Genomic DNA, 16,032 nt, shown 5'->3' with positions numbered 1-16,032 from the left:
TTTTCATCTCTCCCTGCCGTCACTGTCCCAGTCTGTCCCTTCTTGAGAAAACTGTGTATTGCTATAGATGAATCAGCTTTTTGTAGAGTTTTTTATACATGGGATCACAGTCTGATACTCTTTTTTTTGAGGGGTGGAGGGTATTACTTCTTTTACTCTGTATAATTATTTTAAGATCCATCTATTTTTTGGTATGCATAGTTTGTCTTTTTTATTGCTGAGTACTATTTCACTATGCAGATGTGCCAGAATTTGTCCATTCACCTAATGATGGCCATCTGGATTCCTTCCAGTTTTTGGCTGTTACAGATAAAGCTACAGTTTCTAGCTGTTATGATAGAGCTGCTGTAAACATTGTGTGTGTTTAAAAATTATTTCATTTTTGATTTTTACTACTTACTGGCAAGCATGACTGTTGACTCCTTATCATATAGCAGTATTTTTATGCACCTTCCACAGCAACTTTATAATTAGGGAAGACTATGAAAACATCTTACTTTAAACCCATTTCCTACATTTTACCCATTTTACTCATTCGAGGTATTGATTATAGGAAAAAAAGATCTCATTTTGAATTTTGAGATCCTCACAGTCTGGCTAGCATTATCTTACTTTTTGTAATATCACTAAATAAAAATTTTAAATGTAACTGAATTTAAAGCCTGTAGTCCTTAATTAACCAAAGAGCTTATGCAAATACTTTCTTCGCTATAATGATGTTATAATGAATATTTTTCTGAAGAGAATAAATGTTTTCTAATGACCATATTTTATTTCCAGAAGTAAGTGTGGCAGTTGAAATCTTAGTTATCAAATTTTCTTTAAACAAGAAAATATAGAAAGGAGCCCATAACACAATACTTAAAAAGGAAAATTGAGACACTAACTTGTAATTTTTATCATTTGGAAGGCTTTACTGTTATTTTTATACTTTTTTTATTTTTTAAATCTTATTACTTTATAGAGTTGACTTTTAAAAGGAATGCTTTATTTATTTTGGCTCTGCCATGCAGCTTGTGGGATCTTAGTTCCCCTACCAGGGATTGAACTTGGGCTCTCGGCAGTGAGAGCACAGAGTCTTTTAACCACTGGACTGCCAGGGAATTTCCTAAAAGGAATGTTTAATATGCAATAAAATTTTAGCCTTCTGAAAAAATATTCCACGTCTCCATTTTTAACAAAAAGCGTGCAAAGCTTAAAATTTGTTTCCTTTTTCCACTTATTGGTCCTTAATAATGTGTGTTTATGTGTGTGTATATGTGTATGAACATATACAATGGCACATGCACATATATAAAGCACCACTCTAAACTACCTGTTTATGATATATAACTATGTTAAGTTTATAGTCTATTAAGAATGGAGTTTTAATCTTTAGGTAGTTTTTTTTTTCCTTCAATTTTGGCTACTCTGGGTCTTCATTGCAGTGCACAGGCTCTTTACGGCACACAGGCTTTTCTGTGGTTGCAGCACGTGGGCTCAGAGTTATGGCATGTGGGTTCTCTAGTTGCAATATGCAGGTTCTCTAGTTGTGGCAGGCTTAGTTGCCCTGTGGTATGTGGAATCTTAGTTCCCCAACCGGGGATTGAACCTGCATACTCTGCATTGGAAGGCAGATTCTTAACCACTGGACCACCAAGGAAGTCGTTAGGTAGTTTCTTTTAAAGTAGAGTGTCCCTAATGTTATTTACTTTAATGGCAAATATATAACTTTGACACAAATACGTACACAGTTCTATCTATTGGTGTGTTTTCTTAAAAGGGACTGTATTACACAGTTTTCTGTACTGAGAACTTTTATTATGGGTGAGATAAGGGGGATATAATTTGTTTCCTGATAGAATCTAGGTGTTCAAATATTAATAATTTTAAATAGATCATCTTTTTACGTTGAGTTACTGATTTAGGATCATTTGTGATATTGTCCAAATTTTTTGCTTGCATTTTATTACAGTTTAAAGCTAATTTGGTCGAAGGTGTTTTGATGTTCTTTCTATGATTGTTAATTTTTTCTATTATAAGAACATAATAAATTTTGTATAGTACCAGAATAGAGACGAATTTTGGTTATTTTTATTCTCCTTCACTTCTTTATCTTTTTCATCAGTAGAAAGCTTTATTTGCTAGGCTAAAATATTACCTAACATTATGATTTAGGCTAAGTGAAAAGCTAATACTAATTTTTTCTTTCAGATCTCTATAAAAATGGACTCCAAAGAGCTAATTTTGTCCCATTCATAGCTGTCCTGAAGGTAAGAAAAATCACTTACTTGTGTTCAGTGACTAATATCATATTGATTGGTAATCAAGGACTTTTACAGGATCACTATGGTCTTGCATTCAAGCAGAATTTATTTTGATATTTATAGTAATAGTTAAAGATACTAAAGAAGAAAGAAATTTTTTTATATAGTATTCATCAATTTGTATGCAGGAAAAATTGCAAAATATGGTATAAATTAGTATCTAGCTGAAACATTTGATAGTTTGCATTTTATGAATTTTAATTTGAGGTTTGCTCATAAATATTATAGTGGAATGTTTCAACTTATACATTGATTTCTGAAAAAATATTTAATGTTACTTGTTTCCTTCCGGTTAATGGCCATTAACATGTTTTCCCAGCTATTAAAGTTGCTATTTTAGAGTAGCATTATTACAAAAATATTCTAATATATTTAAATGTGATTGCCATCAAGTTATCATGAAATTATGTCAAGTTGAGGCACATAGTTTAAATATTTGTGTGTATCATCACTGCTTAGAGTATAAAATAGTCTTCATTACAATATGATTAAGAATAAAGTAGCCACCTTTTTCACTGTTAATTTTAATTTTAATGCAATTATTTAACAATTATGCATTTTACCAATATTTATTGGGAACCTACTATATGCAAAGTACTACATTAGGTATAATGGATAATATAATCATTAAGTAAGTTGTGTTTCTTGCAAGTCATTTATAATCTAGCTGGGTATATACTAAGTACCCAAATACCTCTAACACAAAGCAGAATGTGATAAGTATCAAAAAGAAGCACATATGCCCAAATATAATTGCTGTAATTCTCAGGCACATTTTTCACTGTCCATAAAAGCATATCGAAAGAAAAGATAGAACTGTAGTTTTTTTAAAGACGTAAAACTCAAAAATTCTTACCAAGAAGGAGGAGTAAAAACATTTATCTTCAAATATTCTGAAGATGTAGTCAGACAATCCTTTTGAAATATACTTCAGTGGGAGCTACTGTTAGTGCCAAACTTTATTCCCTGTGCTATCTGAACATCTGTTTCCTTGACCAGTTTTAGGCTCCCAGAGGATTTTAATTTCTCTGAGATATTTATAGATATAGGTAAAAGTACTTTTTGAAGATTTAGGCTGTTAATAATTTTTTCCCCTTTATATTCTTATTTTACATTTGAGGAGAAGGTAGATTTGCAGTATTTTCTTCACCTGGGAATCCAAAGTAATGTGGTATATGTAGATACCAAAATATAAACAGGGAAGCTAAGGAAAATAGATACTAAAAATAGTTTCTTCATGTAGCATAAATCACACAAAGTATAAAGAGAATGCTTACAGAATGAAACAAATTAAAAGGTTCTCAGACATCTTTGTAGCTGTACATTTTTTTAAACCCCAAACCTTAGTTTTTGTGATATTTTAACATATCATTGCAACAAAATAGGCAACAAAATTGGCCAGGTTGAATTTAATTCCTTCCCTTTCCTACCCTTAATTTTTTTTTCTTTTTGTTATTTGAAAACTCAGAGCCATATTTTTCCATAGATACAAAAATATAAATGGAATAACTGTAAAAAAAAAAAAAAAAGAAAGCAGTGATGGGAATGTCTTTCTCTCCCAGGTTTAGAAGATTTGTTAAGTAAATTATAGTTAGTCACATGAGGGGATATAGTATAGTTATTTAGAAGAACATTTTCAAAAATTGTGTGATAATGTAGAATAATGCTCAAGGATAATATGAGTGAAAAAATACAATATAAGTATATCTATTATTCTTCTTGGAATTAATATACATACGTAGAAAATACTGGAAATAAATATCCCTAAATGTAAACAGAACTTTTTTCTGAATGATAAGATTATCGATGATTAAAATTATCTGTTTTAGACCTTTCAAAGATTTCTGGAATGATATTGAATTATTTTCATAATAAAAACTGTTTTTAGTATAAGTAAACTTTTACCCACCCTTCCTAGAAAATCAGCAGACCTGAAGACTACCCATATTCAAAACTGAGAAATCAGCAGAAAGTAAAATGAACTGAACATGGGTTCCATGTAGAGACTATTAAAAAAATGAAATGGCAGTAATAAGAAGGAAGAATCAGGAGTAGATGGGAGAGGTAGGCATGAACTAAACAAGTAAAAACACATGAAAACTTGCTTTAGAAGAATTATCCCAGGAAATGGGAGATTTTTTTCAGTTAAAACTTTGCTATATTTTAAAAGAAACTAGGGTTATGATACCAATGAAATAAGAAACCAGAGATGAAAAACTGTAAGATTAAATGAAAAATAAGCTGGCAGAGCTAAGACTGAAGGCAGACCCATTAAAGAGTGAAAAGCATCTTACTAAAAGTAAGTCAAAGAATCAACACTACTGAAAATAAAGCCAGTGATACAGAGATCAGGCTTATGAAAAGAAATCACACAAAATGAAGCAAAATAGTCAGAAATTAAAAACTATTACAGAGAAGGTGTTAGTATGGAAACTAGACAACAGAGATCAAATATTCATATAATTTGTATTCCTAAAAAAGAAAACATAAGGATAAAATAGAAGAATAATGTGCTTTTCTGGTGCAAAACTGAACTTAAAGGATAGAGAATCCTACAATTATATAGAAGAAGAACCAATGGGAAAAAAAGCAAGCTGGACTGAGACTTTTTCACTTAAAGTTGGTTCTGGAATAGTGTAGAATAGTTTTTACTATATTGAAAAAGAATAGATGTGCCCTCTTGTCAACTGCACCATTATGAAAATCCAAGCCCAAAATGTGTATTTTTGGATATATGGTAATTCAAAAATTGGAATCCTCATGAAGCTTCCTGAACAAACTAAGATTTTGCCCTACCAGTCAAAATTAATAACTTATTAATGGAGATATTATGGTAAGAAAATATTGGTGGTGGTCACTGAATTTGATTAAATAGTGTCTTGGGTATTGTCTACAATCAGACAATAAAGTTTTTTTTTTTCATTTCATGTGTGAACTTCTGTAATTAAGTTAACTACAGAATGCAGAGTATAAAAAAGAGACCTCAGCTCACACCAGCAGTTTGAGTAGAGGACATGGCACATGTCAGGAGTATTTCCAAAGAGCAGGTTATGAAAAATTAGTTACCAGACAAAGCAGGAAAGGGCATTCAACATGGAAGAAAAGCACATGGGAAAAGCGTGAGAATTATATAGATTAAAAATGTTGTGATTAGTACTTGCTGCTGCTGCTGCTAAGTCGCTTCAGTCGTGTCCAACTCTGTGCGACCGCATAGACAGTAGCCCACCAGGCTCCCCCGTCCCCGGGATTCTCCAGGCAAGAACACTGGAGTGGGTTGCCATTTCCTTCTCCAATACATGAAAGTGAAAAGTGAAAGTGAAGTCGCTCAGTCATGTCCGACCCTTAGCGACCCCATGGACTGCAGCCCACCAGGCTCCTCCATCCATGGGAGTTTCCAGGCAAGAGTACTGGAGTGGGTTGCCATTTCCTTCTCCGGTGATTAGTACTTAGCTCATTGAATTTTCATAGAATAGTAACTACTGTTCTTCTGTTTACTTGAGGCTTGGGATTTTTTTTAAAACTCAGATTCCCTCTGCCCAAAATAAAAGCAGAGTATGTTTTGTATTGTATGTAAGTATAAAAAAAACATTTTGGCAGTTAACATTTCCTTATTTATATAAAAAGATGGTTAATATTATGATTATCGTGCCTGCTTCAAACTTGAAACTTCATATCACTTAATATTCTGATTTTGATGATTTATTCTTGAAGAATCTTTGTCTTGATTTTAATAAAACCTAGGTAATTCTTTTTAAGTATGTGAACAGATATAGTTGTGAAAGCATTTGTTGGTATCTACATAGCACCAATTTATAAAATTAAATACATCTGTCTCAGTCTCTGCAGTGCAGTATTTTAGAGTAGACTGATAATCTATACCAGGGGTTAATAAACTACAGACAGTGGTCAAATCTCACTTGCTGCCTGATTTGTAAATAAAGTTTTATTGAAAAGCTTAATGCTCATTTGTTTATATGTTGTCTATTTCTATTTTCTCACTGTCATTGCAGAGTTGTATCATTGTGGCAGAGAAGTATGGTCTTGAAAGCCTGAAATGTTTACTCTCTGGCTCTTTAAAGAATTTCTTACCCCTAATCTATGCAATATACAAAGGACAGAGAGACAAATAACTGTTAAAAATAACACATAAATAGCACTTGTTTTCTATAAACTTGTTTTATGTGGTGGAAAACCTGTCAGCATAGATTCATTAGTAGGTCTTAGAGAAGGTGACATTTTGAGAATTGCTGGATAAACGGTTGATTGAAGGGAGAGTGGTTGGTGAACTAAAGGCAAGAGAATGGTCCAGCATCAGCTTCAAATAATTTGGTAACCTGAGAAATATCAGCTTTGTTAGGATCAGCTTTCTTAGAATGTCTTCTGTTGTACACATTTAAAAAGAATAATGTCTTAAGTGCACATGCATCGAATAATATTTGAACATAACCTCACTGCATTGCATGCATTATTTGAAACTACTGAGGTTAAAAGAAAAGGGGACCAATTGATATTTTGGTCCTAAGAAGAATAGTTTCTTGGGTTAATTTCGTCTAGACTATTATTGGCCTCCTTGATCAATGGATTGCCTGGCAAACACTGCTCTTCCCATTTGGTCAAATCTGGCACTCTATCATATTTTGGAGGATGTTTTCTGTTTGGGTTAAAAAAAAATCTCTCTATTCACTCCATCACTTACACCCACATCAACCATTTTGTTTGATTCATTCTGTAATGAGCCCTGAAAGAGATAAATGCTCTCATAATTTTTAGAGTTAAAAAAAATCTCCATGTGAATTTCACTAACTTTCTTTTTATGATTTTCTTATTTCGTTTAACAGTATGGACAAATCTAAAATAATTCCCCCTGGGAAATATTCTTATACAATATAAAAATGTAGTGTTTTTGCCACACGGTGATAGATTCTATTGTCAATAACATAGCACTTGAACTCTCATTGATAGTAACATTTTAGAAAACTAAATCTTAAGTTTTTTATTTCTGTTTAAAATTAAGTGAGTTAGATGATTAATAGATTATTGAAATGATAACTGTTTGTTAATCAAAAATAACCAACAAGGGATTCGACAGTATAATTTTCTCTTTGATGAGTGCCAGATGAAGAAATTAGAAAAAAACAAGATATTAGCATTAACATCTATAAATATGAATTTTCCCTTTCCTAATGAAGAGTTGCCCCTTTGGAAAGCATCATAATCTGCTTTAGTTTAACATTTGTTGAGTTGAAATATGCAGTATATAAAAATACTTTGTAATCTAAGGTAGTAATAGTTTTGTTATTATTATGATTTTTATAATATTTGTTTAATGTTCAAGCAATGACTTCATTTCTTCTACTTGGTTATTAATGTTTCTAAGCTGTTATGCATCCTTTATTTAAAACTTAAAATAAATTTAGCAATGTACTAACTAGCATTTGTGTTTTTGTTTCCTGAGGCATTTTTTCTGAGGGATTTTATACCTATTGTGAACTCTTTGAGGCTATTACCATGGTGTGATCTCTAGTTATAAACTTTAGCAAAATTGTGTATAACCCTTATATAAAGTGCTTCAGTGTTCAGCCTTTGTTCAGCCACCTGCATTAGGATTTATAGACTTGCTAAGTATATGTTTGCCATTTTTTTCCTGCCACAATTTTCATTTCATTGGTGAAATTGATTTGTCAGTTTGTTCATTACCACTTTCAATACTGGAGCTTTCACAGGGCTAAATAATCAGAATCAGCCTTTGAGGTCAGTGTCAGCCCTGCTGACCTCTACTGTGTTGTCACCTGAGTCAGCCTAGCAAGGATTAACTCTTTGTTAGTGTGATAATGTCTTTACTTATGAGTTGGCTTTTTAATACTTAAGATTGAAGGAAACAAAAAACAGAACAAAAGTAGTAAACTGAACTCCAAAAGTGAAAAGAGTTTTGGCTTTCCCCTACAAATCACTGAAGTGTTCATTTGAATTTTAGTATTTAATATTTGAAGATATAAAAATTACTATTTGGCTTGTAAAATATTTCTATAATTACCAAGTTTGAGGCAAATAAAGTAAATTACCTGAGATATTTTTATAAACCTATTTTATATATATTTGAGAAAAAATATTTTTTAAAAATTGGCTTCAGTACAAGCACTAAGCTTTATGTGTAGTAGTGTTTTGTGCTGTGTCCATGAAATTAATAAGTATCTAGAATAAAAATTGTTGTTATAGGACTTAAAATGTAATTCTTGTCCATCTTCATACCAGAATGTATACCTTCTTTTAGTCTGAGCCTACCTATGTAAACATAACTTGGGGTGTATGCCTTTTAAAATATTATTTCCCATAAACATCTTATATAAAATGAGAATAATGATTTCCCATGAAATACTTAAATATATATTTGTATCTGTATAATTATGTATAAAAATATATAACTACATATTTATATCAAACTGGAATATAGCAAGCTATGGCTTATATGTAAAACACGTATTGTTTAGGTCTTGAATTCTCTTCTCTTAGAATAATAAATAGTTATTTTTGGTTAAATTACAAGAAATCAATTCTTTGATGACGAAAATGGTTTAAGGGAAGTGTGTCTTAAATATGAATTAGTTGTTTCTTTGACTCATGAGACAAATTAGTTTAATTACATGTGGCAATTTTCTTGGCTAGTGATGTAATGTGAAATAAAATTCTCCCTTTCCCCTCCCTGAAAACTCAAGCCAATTAATAGAACTTTTAAGCTCTTTGTCATAGGCCACCATGGAGGTCTGCAGAGAAGAACTTTAATCCAATAAACATTTCATTTAGATCATGAAAAGAAAGCCTGAGGAGAAGCTCCTGTATGAGAGGGTGTGACTATGATTCCAACCATGAAGAGATGTGAGGAATTTGCCAAATTAACCAAGAGGTCCTCATATTTAACACATAAATGTGTCAAAACTAACAGAATAATTATTTAATTTGCTTGAACTCTATATTGAGAAAACTCTAAAAAGCCATGACTGTTTTCTTCAAAGCCTTCACTGTTGAGCTGGATGGACAGGGCAAAGGGAGGTTGTGAGAAATCCAGATAGCAAATAACACTGGCCGGAGCTGGTCAGAAAAGGGAATAGATAATTAGACGTAATTAGCGTGTATGAATTGTTGTCTCTCTGCCCTTAGCTTGAATAAATTTTGAAGAAAAAACCCTAGTGGTGAAAATCCTTTGATGTAGGAAGAGTCATTGTGGCTTGGCAGCATAAAGGCAGTGTTTTATACTGCTTACATAATGGTGGTGATACAGAAAGAGTGAATGGATTCGCACCCCCCTGTCTGCTTTATAGCAAGGACTTTTGGATTCTCTTGAAACAAAATGCATCACAAGTTTTCAGTTGTTAGTAATGAGGTAGCAGCAGACCTCATCAGTGCTCAGAGGAAGCCATCTTTAGCTTTTGTTAAATCTTAATCACATTTTTCTTTCCTTTCTGGGAAATCTGTTTTCTTGAATCAAAACTTCTTTTCTCTTCTTTGCTTGTGCCTCCAATAAGAGAAAGGAATAATGATCAAGAAAACTTAATAGAAGAGTCAAACAAGAATTATCACATTAAAGATTTATGTTTTTTTTGTTTTTAATTCCATGTGTAAAAGATGCTTATTATATTACTTTTTGCCTCATATTGGTAACATTCTAGTGAGGGTGCTTTATAATATATATGAGAAAACATATAGTGATTTTAGATTGACTTTCAAAAGAACTTACTTTTCAAATTGAAATTACACAAAGGAAAATGATAACTATGTTTCTATTTCACTGTAGTTAAGTTTTTAAATGGAAATCAGTTTGGTTTAAAAATGTCATTCAGTAGATTTACCATAAGCTTTACTTAACTTGAGGTACTTAGTGTAAATCCAGGTTTGGGAACCTGGTTCTGTGTGGGTATTGTATATCTACTACTGGAAACACAAGAAATATCCTTGAGAAAGCATTGCATTTATTTTCAAATTTTCTAAGACCTGAGACAGTAAATCATCTAAAATGTAGTAACAGTTTATTCTGGTAGTTGAATTACATTACTTTGACTGTCTAAAATATTTTAAAAAATTAGTCCTCAGCAAAAAGAGAAATTAGCTGTTTCAGAACTCTAGTGTAAATCATGTATTTTGTGGGGGTGGCTAAGACACTTTACATATTATCTTCAATATCAGAATAGTATCTCTAAGTTTATATTTCTGATTAATTTTTGCCCTGTTCCATCAGCTCTTTTGGAATTGTATTTTTTAAAAATTTGCCCTTCAGATACTTAAGTGTTCAGATTTCCTTCTAATTAATATTCTTCTTTAAACATATTTTATTTAAAAGATTTTCTGCAGTAGTTGTCAGCGGTCTGTTTCTTAATGTGTAATCTATGAATCTATTTTTATAAGTACTGCTCTGCTTTAGTGTGTTTTTGTTCTGACATTTTGATTCTGGATAGACTTCTTTCAAGCCACAATGCTCTGAGATGCTTTGGCTACTTAACCCATTTTGCATATTGTGCCATTTGTAGAATAAAGTAGCCTTTTATACTTGAAGTTGATTTGAACTCTGAAAGGCAACACCTGAACATCTCACAAAACTGAATAATTATGGCTGATTGTGTTTTTCAGGTATAGGTCACAGGAAATTCATGTGGGGTAAAGTATGTACAAAGCTAAGAAATATGCAGATTTTCTGTTGTAGGATTGTGTAAAAATTATTTACAGTTAATACTTGCATAAAGGTTAGAAAGGTTGATGAAGTGATATTTAGTTTTGCTTTACTATTCACTGCATGTCAGAATGTAATTATGACTGATTCATGAAACTGTCTTAGAAACGAACCATCTTTATTAAAATGCTGATCAAGATAAGAGCTGACAGTAATAAAGAATAGAACATTTTAGTCTTGTTGCTTTTGAATGATTGCTAATTACCCCAGAGGTCATGTATAGTGCTTGGTAGGATTCATTGACATTATTTCTTTTAAGTCTGCTGTTTCAACAACATCTGAGCATGAAGACGCAAACTGTATGCATATTGAACAATAGTTTGGCCAAGTTTTTAAGGCTTCAAGATATCCAAGAAATCTTTTTCTGCTATAATAAGTTTAGCTTCTTTCTCAAAATTATAGTATTTCAGGGGTGCTTGGTCCAAAATACTTTATATATTTATTTACTACTGATTGTAGTAACTGATCTATACCTCCCATTTTTAAGTTGGTGTTAAATAGTATATGTAGGTTATTGAGACAATGAATATACACACAAACACATAAAATTAATAAGAACAAAATGTAGATTGTCACTTAAATTAGACTTAATAGAAAAGACTTCTTAATGTGTAATTAGAATGTACCCTTAATATCTGTGGTCAGTGTTCAATTTGTTTTTGTGGTTATTAAATGTAAATTTTGTAATTTGTTTCTAAAGACATGTGGAAGTCCTTTTAGTGTATTCCTCAGCCAATAGTGAATGAATAATAATTGCTGGGTTTCATAGATTATAAAGATATAGCTCATCAACTGAATAAACTCTGGCATAATATCTAAAATAACTTAAATTATTAAAATTCTTCAAACTGAAAGTAGAAGAAACCATGTAGTCATGTCACATATTTACATGGTTTCTAGGATATAACAGAAAAAACAATGGATTAAGAAGGCTGTCTGTTGTGAACCTGGCTCTGTCACTGACTTTGGGCAAGTTTCTTGAATCTACTTGATTTTACTTTTTTTGCTTTTTACTTTTTTTTTCCTATAAATGTTGAGATTTGACTACAAGATTGCTAAGGCCTTTAATTATACTATGAATTTTCAGAGTGATTGTTTCGGAAGTTTACTTGTAAATTATTTCTTTTGAACTATGATAGATGTCTCTCCCAAACATTGTTCTAAATGTGGTGTTAAAGTCCTAGGCCAGCTAGTCTACAGAAGTCTGATTGCCCAAGAAGTTCAAATATTATCCTTTTGTGAGATAAAATAGAAGATTACAATATTTAGATTTTGACGTGCACTTAATAGTGCTTAGTCACTGGAGTTACAGTGAGGAATATTGTCCTGAGATGAATCCTGCCATCAAGGAAATCAGTCAAATTCTAGTCAAGGAATTAGAAACACCAACAAATAATTATAGTATAGGAAAAATATCATGCTACAGTACAAAATGAGTGGAGAATGATTAACTGTATGTTGCGAAATTATAATGTTAACAGTTATATAAAACAACAATGTATTAAAATAAAGCCACAAATTTTAAATAAGTTTTATACCTTCTGTAATGCTGGTAATTATGGGGGATGAGTGAATGAAATGAAAATTTATGTGAATTTTGAATGGACTCCTTTAAGTGTCTACAAATTGCAGAAGGTTGATGAAACTGGAGCTTTGTTTTGCCTTTAAAATTTTTTAAAAAATTTGTTTTGCTTTCTTTGTGTTTTGTTTTTTTGTTTTGTGTGTTTTGCCTTTTAATTTCTCTATTTGGTGAAAGCAAAGGAAGCAAAGGTGAAAGCAGAGGAAGAAAGCTAAAAATAGTTTCAGTGTATGTGGGAAGTTACCTGACATGGAACTAAGTAAAGTATGAGTAGTAAGAGATGAGAAATGCAGAACAGAAAATGTCCAGAAACTCTTTTTGAGGGACGAGAAAGGTAGTAGGAAAGGAACTGTACTCTTAAATTTTAACTGGAGGTTAAGGAGAGCCTATTTAACTTTGGAATATCCTCATTGTGTGTGGAAGGAAGACTGCAAACACAAGGAAATACATGTTAGACATTTTGTAATTTGGGGGTGGTTGTAAATAGGATGATAATTCACACTGTTTAACAACTGGTACAGCATTGACAGACCAATCAGAACAGGTGCTGGGCTATGAACAGTCAGTCATGCCATACTGGTATGAGCTAGTGAGTACCAGCCTTGCCTGTAAATAAAAGTATGTATATGTGTGTATACATACAGGGTGTCAGTTTGAAGGAGAAACATTTATCTTACCACATTGTGGTGCAATGGAGGTAACTGACTCATGCCTAAGATCACCCAGCTACTGGCAGAGCCAAATCTAGGTTTCCTGCTTTTTACTGAGAGTTCTTTCTTCCAAACCATGTTGCACTGTGTGTGTGTGTATGTATTAACATTACATATTCATTGTATTTATATATTATAATCTTACTGTCATTGGGTAGAATTAATTATATTCTGTTTCTTTTATCAGTAAGGAACTTTTTATCCTTTTTAAAAGTATAATTTACCTTATTAATCTAATTAATTTGGTTATATGCAATGATAAATTAAATATAGTGATATCTCAATATTGTTTTAGCTAATAGCTTAAAATTTACTCTTCAGATCTTTTATCAGTGATAAGAATAAGCTGAAAGATTGCATTTGTCTTCTTTCCTTTCCTCTTTTCTTCTTCAAATAGAAGTGCTAGTGAACAGTGAAGTGACAAAAAGTTGAGCAAATACAATGAAGAAAGAGCAGAACCAGAGTTTAGAATATTTATAAATGCTTCCCTGGTTACTGAAAGTCTTAATAATGAACTCTCTGAAAATAGAAATATATTATTGAGGTTTCATTTTTCTTATTATTCTGGAAGTTGTGATTATAGTGTGAATGAATTGTATGCATTATGGGCCTTGTGTATTTATAGTGCAGTTGTATATTTTGAGATAGAAAAGTTATTTACCTCTGATTATTTGTTTAGAAGAAGGAAAAATATTGTGGGTAAATTTATTCAATTTGAAAAAATAGAGTTTGCAAAACTGCATATATAGTGGGAAGTTCCTGTTCACCTGGGAATGTATTACACAGTTCTTTTTTGTGGGAGAAAATGAAAGCTTGTAGGAGCTGCAGTTCGTATTTGGTAGCAAGCATTGCTTGTAGCTCAGCTGGTAAAGAGAATCTGACTGCAATACAAGAGACCTGGGTTTGGTCCCTGTGTTGGGAAGATCCCCTGGAGAAGGGAAAGGCTATCCACTCCAGTATTCTGGCCTAGAGAGTTCCGTGGACTGCACAGTCCATAGGGTCGCAAAGAGTTGGACATGACTGAACGACTTTCACTTCACATGCTTGTAAAAAGGATTCCCCAAAGGTATACGCATCAACTTTTTCTAGTCTGTTGTATGTCATTCTTATGATTTTCTTTTTCTAACTTCTAGAATGAGAACTCTGGTTTTCTTGGATAAAGTAAATAGTGGGAGAACAATGGAATATTAATTAAAATTCTGCTTGTTATGACAAAGCTGGAAATGTATAATAGCTATGATTTCAGTAAGATAGCTATCAGCTTTTTCCAGACACCACTATTAGGGCACAATACATGGAGTTCTCTAAGATCTTTCCTTTTATACAATTTCATGAAAGATAAGTGAATGTGTTAAGTTAAAAAGCCCAAACATCACTACTTTAGTGTATATATATATATATATACACACACTACATATTGAAATCTCCCCTTTTACTACTCTCTCCCCATTTTCTCCCACCTTCCACCCTGACCTCATTACTACTTTCCTCCGCAGGAGTAACCACTCTTAAAAATGGGATATGGAGAATTGACATCAGCACCAAAGCTAAATAAGATACTTTGTGTTCATGTTCCCCCCTCCACCGCCAATAATTTGGTGTCCATCCACAGACAAAAGTAACTTTGTGAGATTCAGCACCATACACCAAGGGACCTGGGAGGACACTGCCCACCCATGTGTCAGGAAACCCATATATAGACTTCAGTCTTTGCTGTGGACCCTACAGTGGCCATGAACCAGCTCCAGCCATCCTGACCGTGTTCTGGGAGCCCTTGGACACACTATCTTAAACAATCACCCAAGGACAAGGGAGAGCTTTTGTGAATGTCCAGATTTTTAGTGGAGAAGTTCCAGCACACTGTTGGAGCAAAAACAAACACAACTTTGGATTCATTGAAGAGGGTAAGAGAAATACTTTGACTTTTTATCCACATCACTCTCCCACAGGCAGCACAGCTTGGGGCCAGGAGAGATCTTCTTGGACGTGAGCTGCGTGCCTGGAGCTTGGGAAGAGGCTGAGAGAGCAGCAGATAGGATTCTAGGAAGGAGGATCCTACTAACTGCTTCATGGACGCCTTCAACAAGCTTGCCTGCCAGCTATGGGGGGCACCTTGTCCACACATCCCCCTCACATGGCCCTAGTTATCCCCAGGGTTTTATGTGCCTCCTCTCATCCCACCCCCCAACTCTGAGACTGGTGCCCTGTGACTGCCCCTAATGGTGCTAGTGAGAGACAGCTTGGCAGATGGTTTGTGAGCATGTTCAGAAAATCAGCCTGAAAATGTGGGCCAGGGAGGGACCACAAATTTGAGCTCTAGTCTTATCTTTGGAAAAACAGAAGGGAGGCTGTCAGCACTAGGCTTGGTGTATTACAGGATCCAGAGAGGGCATACAAGCTTAAGAATTCTTCCACAAGAGGGAGCAAGAATCATCAAGTAGTGAGGGAAGTGAAAGTTGCTCAGTCAGGTTCTTACTCTTTGCAACCTCATGGACTATATACAGTCCATGGAATTCTCCAGGCCAGAATACCTTCTCCAGCAGGTCTTCCTGACCCATGAATCGAACCAGGGTCTCCCGCATTGCAGGTGGATTCTTTACCAACTGAGCTATCAGGGAAGCCCTGTAGCCTTAGAAGGTCTAAGAAAACCTCGACATCTCTACTAGGGCTGATGGAAGAAATTTCTGTCCTTAAAGCAATTAGTAAAGACTAGAGGAG

The 16,032-nt window shown here is 33.4% G+C and overlaps 1 protein-coding gene across 3 annotated transcripts in view; it reads left to right on the top strand.

Moving 5' to 3' along the window:
- The window catches only part of AFG1L (AFG1 like ATPase), a 195,696-nt gene that overhangs the window by 89,538 nt on the left and 90,126 nt on the right, over nucleotides 1-16,032 (top strand). For all 3 annotated transcript variants that reach the window (XM_081526814.1, XM_081526816.1, XM_081526815.1), the window contains exon 7: nucleotides 2,194-2,252. In XM_081526814.1, coding sequence (XP_081382940.1) covers nucleotides 2,194-2,252 — 59 coding nt within the window. The remainder of the gene's footprint in view (nucleotides 1-2,193; nucleotides 2,253-16,032) is intronic.

This window comes from Giraffa tippelskirchi, chromosome 9 (assembly GCF_054371585.1).
Source record: "Giraffa tippelskirchi isolate mGirTip1 chromosome 9, T2T-mGirTip1v1.2.pri, whole genome shotgun sequence".
NCBI classification, from domain to species: domain Eukaryota; kingdom Metazoa; phylum Chordata; class Mammalia; order Artiodactyla; family Giraffidae; genus Giraffa; species Giraffa tippelskirchi.
Note: the sequence above shows the minus strand (reverse complement) of the source record. Positions and strands in the feature narration are given on the sequence as shown.